The sequence below is a fragment of the Ursus maritimus genome, unplaced genomic scaffold (assembly GCF_017311325.1).
Source record: "Ursus maritimus isolate PB19 unplaced genomic scaffold, ASM1731132v1 scaffold_14, whole genome shotgun sequence".
NCBI classification, from domain to species: domain Eukaryota; kingdom Metazoa; phylum Chordata; class Mammalia; order Carnivora; family Ursidae; genus Ursus; species Ursus maritimus.
The window spans coordinates 67463704-67471908 of record NW_024423786.1 but is presented as its reverse complement, the minus strand read 5'-3'; the positions used below and the strand labels follow the sequence as shown (position 1 = coordinate 67471908).

General features: G+C 41.9%; 1 protein-coding gene across 15 annotated transcripts in view; it reads right to left on the bottom strand.

The window, feature by feature from the left end:
- The window catches only part of NCOR1 (nuclear receptor corepressor 1), a 155308-nt gene that overhangs the window by 31470 nt on the left and 115633 nt on the right, over positions 1-8205 (bottom strand). For all 15 annotated transcript variants that reach the window (XM_040630098.1, XM_040630099.1, XM_040630088.1 and 12 more), the window contains 4 exons: positions 4406-4526; positions 4206-4307; positions 3775-3875; positions 1338-1506 (listed from right to left, as the gene is read on the bottom strand). In XM_040630098.1, the coding sequence (XP_040486032.1) occupies positions 1338-1506; positions 3775-3875; positions 4206-4307; positions 4406-4526 (493 nt within the window). The remainder of the gene's footprint in view (positions 1-1337; positions 1507-3774; positions 3876-4205; positions 4308-4405; positions 4527-8205) is intronic.

Sequence of the window (8205 nt, the reverse complement as noted above, 5' to 3'; positions counted from 1 at the left end):
GGGGGGGGGGGGGGATCAAGTCAAGGTAAGGGGCTTGCATTGATCTTAAAGCAATGAAGAGTCAAGCAGGAAGGGATGTGATACAGTCCTGAATATGGGTTATGACTAAAGGTGGGGAGGTCAGGGGCAGCTGCCCAGGTATTCCGACAAAAGATGACGGTGGCAGTGGGGAACACAGAGAAATGGATGGATTCCAGAGAATTCAGAAAAGAGAACAGAAATCACTTCGTGACTGACGGGATGTGGAAAGAGAACAAGGTGTCGAGGATGACATCTACATTTCTGGCTTAGGCAATGTGCGTTAATTTCTTCCTCCAGAAGCAAAATGTAAATCAGCATAGGCCAGAAATGTTAAAACAAGAAAGGAGGAAGGAAATAAGAAAGTTACCCTGTGTTTTGCATCAGGCACTGTGTGCTCACATACCTTACATCTTTGTATTCAAAGAGAAAGATAAAACATGACTATTGACTACTCAGATCATAAAAACAGTCGCAAATGGAACTCAAATCCAGTCCCTCACTCGGCTTTTTTTTTTTAACCATAACTGAGTCTTTCTTGTAACATTAATGAGAAAATGTAACCTAAGAATACATCTGAAGAAAATGCTTACACACACAGACATTAAAATAATTTAAATTAAAAATTTAAATTCAATACTCTTTCCAGGATTATCAGATTATTATCTACTCCCTAATTCTTGGGGCGCCTTGGTGGCTTAGTCGGTTAAGCATCTGCCTTTGGGGGCGCCTGGGTGGCTCGGTCGTTAAGCGTCTGCCTTCAGCTCAGGGCGTGATCCCAGGGTCCTGGGATCAAGTCCCGCCTCAGGCTCCTCTGCTGGGAGCCTGCTTCTTCCTCTCCCACTCCCCCTGCTTGTGTTTCCTCTCTCACTGGCTGTCTCTCTCTGTCAAATAAGTAAATAAAATCTTTAAAAAAAAGGCATGTGCCTTTGGCTCAGGTCATGATCCTAGGGTCCTAGGATGGAGCCCCGCATCAGGCTCCCTGCTCAGTGGGGAGTCTGCTTCTCCCTCTGACCCTCCCCCACTCGTGCTCGCTCTCTTGCTCGCTCGCTCTCAAATAAAATCTCAAAAATAAATAGATAAAATAAATGAAATAAAATAAAAGTGATTCTACTAAAGTTAAAGATTCTTTTCTTAGGCTAAGTCAACCGGCCACAGCTGATGTGTTTATCATTTTCATTGACCGTCTCAATTAAATTTTCACAAAACTTCACAAGAAGGAAGAACAAACTCCCCCAAACAAGTACGTGGGGAACCAGGGCCCATGTTTCTAGTCCCCCATCACAGCACTGGCTTTAGAGTACAGACATCATACTTACTATCGTAGGATAAGATGTGTCCACTTTTGCCTTCATAAATAACATGACCTTTTGATGCGGCTTCCTCTCTGCCTTTCTCAGGACTGCTCTCCTCAATGGGCATTCTAGAAAGGGACCCCTTCACCAACGCCTCACTTGGTATGCCGGCCTGTGACAGGGCTGGGGTACCCTGCCATCAAATCAAACACACACACTCAGGTTTAGAGGAGACACGAGATGCTTAGACCAGCCTGTGACAGGGCTGGGGTACCCTGCCATCAAATCAAACACACACACTCAGGTTTAGAGGAGACACGAGATGCTTAGAAAACTTAACCTACCACACTGAGAGTAAGATCCATCCATATCTTCAAAGAAGAAAGGACAAAGACACAAGAGGAAACCAAACATTAAATTTTTATAAACATAAATACTGTACCTTCGTCCTTGAACTCTGCCCCACAAAACATAAAATGCGGACAGGTGTAGGAGTCAAATCAACTTTCTTCCCCACCTTGAAATCAAACCTCTTAACTCTCAGGAAAAAAAAAAAAAAAAAAAACAACCTTGTCTTGAAGGCCAAAAATCATATAAGTGTAATGTTTTTTCAAAATGTCTAATAAAAATAAGACGATAAATTAAGTTTTAAATTTAGAATACTGCAACCTTCTCTCACACTGTGTTAAGAGGAAAAAAGAACTTGCAGTTCCCAAACTGTCTGCTGGGTTCGACCTCTGGTCACCAGTGGGGGAGGGGGCGACAGGAACGACAAAACTCAGATGCCCCCATCCTGTGCTATGGATTCAGTTTAGGTCACATCCTCTCAATCTTCACCATCATTAATTAGTCCTCTTCTGGGTTACCTACAGCCATGTTTCTTTTTGACCCCTCCTTTAAGCAGTAAACTCTTCCTTCCAGAGAAATCATTCATGGAACCTACTGGGTACAACGCTTTGTAAAAGTGAGCTGCTTGGGTTGCAATGGGCATGGCAGGCCCAGACTTAGCCCATTCACACATTTGGTGTCCCCAAAACTCTCATGAGGACAATCTGAAACGACACACTTAGAGCAGGAAGAATGACAAGAACAAAACATTTACTTGTCCGGCCATTCAATGGGCTGAGCAGTAAACATCTGGAAATCCTTAACACCCATTTTGGAAGTGCTCACTTCATGAGAACAGACTGGTTTGAAAATAAACAGGGAAAAAGCGTAGCCTCACTTCATCCAGTTCATTCTGTCTTCCTACCACAACCTGGTTACTAGAGTGAAAATGAACAAGATAACATGCATAAGGCATTTACTTCTCTTCTGCCTCTACTACTAATGTGTTTGCTTGTTTTGAAAACTAGTCTCGGGTCAAATGCAGAAGGAGAGATGGGAAGAGTTCACACATAACTTTCTAGGTCACTACGCCATCTACTCCGTAAACCAGGTCTTGTTAAAATGGAGACCTGATTCATAGGTCTGAAGGGGGAACTAAAATTTCTGCATTAATCTAACAAGCTCCCAAGCGATGCTGACGCTCTGGGACACAGACTACACTTGATCAGCGAGGTCCCAGGGCGGGCTTCTCACACGGCACGCAGCAGAATCACGGGAGGGCGGGGAAACACAGATTGCTGGGCCCCGCCCCCACAGAGGAGACTTCAGGAAAGGTGGGGTGGGGCCTGACCGTTACATGCTGCGCGCCTGGGAGCCACACTTTAGCCGCTGGCCTAGGGGACAAGGACAAAAGACAAGGAAGAAAAATAAAACAAGAAACCTGTGACCGGTTCAATGTGCAAAAGCACAGGCTTCTGCTTACAATGACTTCCCAAAAGAGAATTTTCCTTTCCCAGATCAACAATAATAAAGAGGCTATGGACTGTCACATTTCCAAGTGAAATTAACATGTAACTCATCTAACTGAGGAAAAGAAAGACCTTTTCCTAATCAAAACCGGCAATTTATTGAGCCTGAAACTGGAAGAAGATACTTGACTTCTGGAGCTTCTATCAACGTCGCCCGTATCTCCCAGTTTAGCACAAGACCCCAGCCAGGTGCCTTATGTGCTGGGACTGCAGACCTTCTCCACGGGGGCAAAAGTAAGCAAATAATTTATAAGGATTTTCTTCTCCATTTCCACCTGAGCTGCACACCTGGTACGAGTTTTGCCAGGAAGACAGTAAGAGCCGCATCAATCAGAACTTTTTTTTTCTACCCATTTGCAAATCACTGAGCTTTTCAAATGACCCACAGAATAGATAATATAGCTGGTGGTCAAAGTGATCACATTAAAGTCTTTCTGCAGACAGGTTACGGATCTGGGTTTACTACCACTGAGACCAGACCCGTAATCCAGAACAAGTGACTTAACCACAGAACGATACTGCTGGAACAGCTGGAGCTCTGGAGACTTGACTTCCAGTTTTCTCATTAGCTACTGGCCAGTGTATCAGGAACGATCACAACTAACCTGAGTGATTGAGCCCCGCAGGGACGGGATGCCTTCCACGGAGATTTTGCTGGTTGGTGTTCCCCGAGTTATACTCCCTTCTTGAATGGCTCCTGTGGTACCTGCATGAAACCGAAATGAGCACGTTACCCCTTGTACCACTGCAAACACAAAACTCAGCCCCTACTAGGAGGAGGGGTAAGAGAAGGAAAACAGCAGTACAAAAAGAATAGTTGTGTTTTACTGAAATGCACTTTTTAAATAATTGCAATTATTAAAAAGGGCTGCTGAAATATGGAATTTCAAAGTTTTAAGTATTTTTCTATAGAAGGAAAAATTTAGAATGTGAAGGCTTTAATTTAAAAACCCAACATTAAGACATCTTAATGACTTACTCGAATACATTTATTGGGAACAAAAGTTCACTATTTCTGCCAGACAGCGTATTTTACCTCTGACCACTCCTTCGTGTTGTGCCCTGACCAATAAACCTTCAGGCTGTGAGTTCTGGCTTCGGGGAGAAAATTCTTCCTGCTTGATGTAGGGCACAGTAGCTGTGGACCAAAGCGAGAGAAACAGGAAGAGATCAAGTGCTGAATTACCGACCGCGATGCCGCAAGCGCAGATGTGTTGTCAGTATTTACTCACTGACCTGATTTGGCAGATTCCTGTTGCCGCGGCAGTCCGAGAGAGATGGAGCCCACCGAGGGCTTAGCTGCTTCTTGAGTGTAGGAAGTCTGATTATGAGACGTCAAATAAGTGCCAGGTGTTCCCTAAAAATAATTTTAAAAGACTAACATTGTCTTTTCATAAGGTCAACAATAAACTGAATGGTCGTGTTTCTAAGAATTTATATCCCCACTGCCCAAAATTGAGAACAAGTATCTGCAAAGTAAGCAAATCCTTATCATAGTTTGCTTACATTAAAAATATTTTTAAAGGGAGCAAGATGTGTCTTCTGAAATCACCATAAATTTCATATTTATTGTTAACAAATTACATAAATAAAGAACTTAATAGTACACTCACAATGTAAGCTACTATTATTAACAATATTCATTCCTCTTAAAGTTGCCAAAAGACAGTGACATCAGTGACAACAGCAGAGTAAGGACTTCTGAAAACTCTCCTCTATGAAGGCGACCAGAAAACCAGCAAAAATTGTAGGAATCAACCTTTTAATTTGGAAATTAACCAAAGGCTTATAGAAATCTGAGTGCATCTTTCAAGAAGACTAGCAAAATCTAGGTAAGAAGAGTAAGCTTTGTGGCATTCGAACTTGTTCTAGTTCCTCTCCCATATGCTCCCCACCAAGCTCACTGGTAGCCTTGAAAATCAACAGACTACAATCATGGTGAAAACCGGCAGCCTGGCAGCCACCAAAGGGGAAAGAAGAGGGTTGGAGCTCCCTAAAATCCTCATTCCCAGGTAACTGTCATTAGTTGACTTGTCTGATGGTTCTCTGGGAGACCCATTTGCAAGGCTGTCCTTATCTGACCTGACTGTGGTGGGGAAGAAGGTGCACACTTGTCAAAAACAGAGTCAAATGATTTAACTTCCTCACTGCCTGAGGCGGTAGATAAACCACTAAGGCAAACAACAGGATAACCAGAAACCCTAAAAGGAAAAGTTAAGGAACGAGATGTTCAAAGGGGGTTTGAAAAGTTCCAACACATTCCTAGGAATCCAGAAGGCCATATCAATGTACAAGGCTGTACAGACGCCTAGGAAAGACATGAGAAGGACTTAAGCTCTTAACTCTGGCGGACCTTAAAGCTCTGTGAAAGTAGGAAGTGAAGACTAAGGCAGAGTTGCCAGTTGCCTGGCTGAATGTGAAGGTGTGCCCCAAAACACACAGAGAGCCACTCAGTAAAGACTGGGACACTCAGGCATTCCAGGCACTGACGTCTATCAAGCCTTAGCCGGCCAGCAGGTAGAGACTTCAATGACCACACATGTCACAAGAATACAGATTTTACAGAGTTCATTCAGAAAAGTCACAAAGCAAATATCAACAAAAACAAAAGCAATGAGAGCAAACCCTAGGGAGAGAGGAGAATCTGATTTCCACAGTTGCCAAATCACATAAAATGTTCAGTTTTTACCCAAAAATTACAAGAAACAAAAAAGCATGACCCACATGAGGGAAAAAAACGCAGTGAATAAAAATTGTCCCTGGGCTTTAAACTTGCTAGAAAAAGGCTGTTATATCATTGATCAGCTATTGTAAATATGTTCAAAGAATAACAGGGAATCATGTCTAAAGCATTAAAGGAAAGTGTGAAAATGATGTTTCCCCATACAAAGAATATCAACAAAAAGAAATCATAAAAAAAGAACTGTACAGAAATGAAGTCGAAAAGTACAAAAACTGTAGGAAAACAAAAAAAACAAACTCTCGGCAAAAAGGAATATAAGGAAGCCTCTTCAATCTAATGAAAGGCACCTGTGAAAAGTCTATAGTTAACATACCTACCAGTGAAATACTGAATGCCTCCCTCCGAAAATGGGCAACAAGGAAAGCATATCCTCTTCACCACTTCTCTTAAACACTGTACTACGGGGCGCCCGAGTGGCTCAGCTGGTTAAACATCCGACTCTTGATTTCAGCTCAGGTCATGATCTCAGGGTTGTGGGATCAAGCCCCACATCGGGCTGACTGAGCCCCACATCAGGCTCCTAGCTCCTTGCGCAGCAGGGAGCCTACATAAGATTTACTCTCTCCCTCTCCCCCTCCCTCCCTCCTCTCTCTCAAATAAAGAAATAAATCTTAAAAATAAATAAATGAACATCGTACTGAAAGTTCTACCCTAGCCGGTTCAATAAAACAAGAAAAAGAAAAGGCACTAGGACCGGAAAGGAAGAGGTAAAACTACCTTGATTTGCAGATCACATGCTCACATAGAAAATCCTAAGAAATCTACTCTCCCTTCAAAAAAAAAAAAAAGCAGCAGCAAATAAGTAAATGTTGCAGGAGACAAAGTGAAGATTAAAAAATCAATTTTTTATATACCTGTAAGAACTAGAAAATGAAATTTAAAAAAATAATATTTATAAAAACAAAATATATTACAAATCATCAAATAAACTAAAAACACATCTAACAAAACCTCTATAGTGAAAACTATGAAATATTGTGGAGAGAAATTTAAGACCTAAATAAATGGAAATATAAACATGTTCATGGATTAGAAGACTCAACATTCTTAAGATCTTCATTTCTAACCCAAAATAATCTAAAGATTAAATCAATCCTTTACCATGATCCCAGCAGAATTTTTCTTAGAAACGGACATTTATAATTTATAGGGAAATGCCAAAGTCACAGAAGAGCCAAAGCAATCTTGACAAATAAAAGCCCTCGCAGGACTCCTACCCCATGATTTCAGGACTCACCACAGAGCTGCAACAGTCGCAGCTGTGGGGCTGGTTAAGTACCGGCAAGCAGATCAACTGAACAGAACAGAAAGTCCAGAAACAGGCCAAACACAGCCAAATCATTTATGACAAAGGCATTAATGTGATCAAACAGGAGAAAGAAAAGACTTTTTAACCGGTGTTACCGGAACTGCGGAATCCAAAAGGAGAAACGAATGCTGACCCTGACCTCACGTTGCACACAAAAATTAACTTCACATGGATCACAGACCTAAACGTAAAAGCCCAACCTGTAAGCTTTCAGAGAAAATGCAAGACTATCTCCGCAACAACGAAGCGAAGATTTCTTAGAGAAAAAGAATTAATTGTAAGAGAAAAAAATTTATATGTGGACTTCATCGAAATTTAAAATTTCTGCTCATCAAAACACACCAGTAACAAAACACACAAGCCACAAAAGAGAGAAAATATTTTAACATATAACAGAGACCTTTCATCCATAATTTATAAAGAATTTCTACAATCTACTAACCAAAAAACCCAATAAAAACAGATAATAAGACAGTCACTTCGCAATCGGAAGTATAAATGACCAATAAGCATACAAACAAGTGCTTGACATCATCTGCTGCCAAGGAAATGCAAACTAAGTGCCACAGTGAAATACGACAAAAATAAAAAAGACCGCCAAGAGCAAATGGAGCAACACGAAGGCTCACACACTGCGGGCAGCAGCAGACCCACTCTGGGAAATTATAAGTAAAACATGCATGTATCTAGCAATTCCACTCTCAGGGGATTGATTACACAAGAGAAATGAAAACGATTGTCTCTAAAGAGCCAGTACAAGAATGTTCACCACAGCCAAGAACTAGAAATAGCTCTAGAGGAGAGGGAGTTAAGATGGCGGAGGAGTAGGAGACACCGTTTTCAGCCGGTCCTCCGAGTCGAGCTGGATAGGTACCAGACCAGCCTGAACAACCACGGAACCAGCCTGAGACGCAGGAAGACGCATCTGGATCTCTACAAATGAACATCTCCAGCGCTGAGTATTGAGGTACGAAGCGGGGAGCC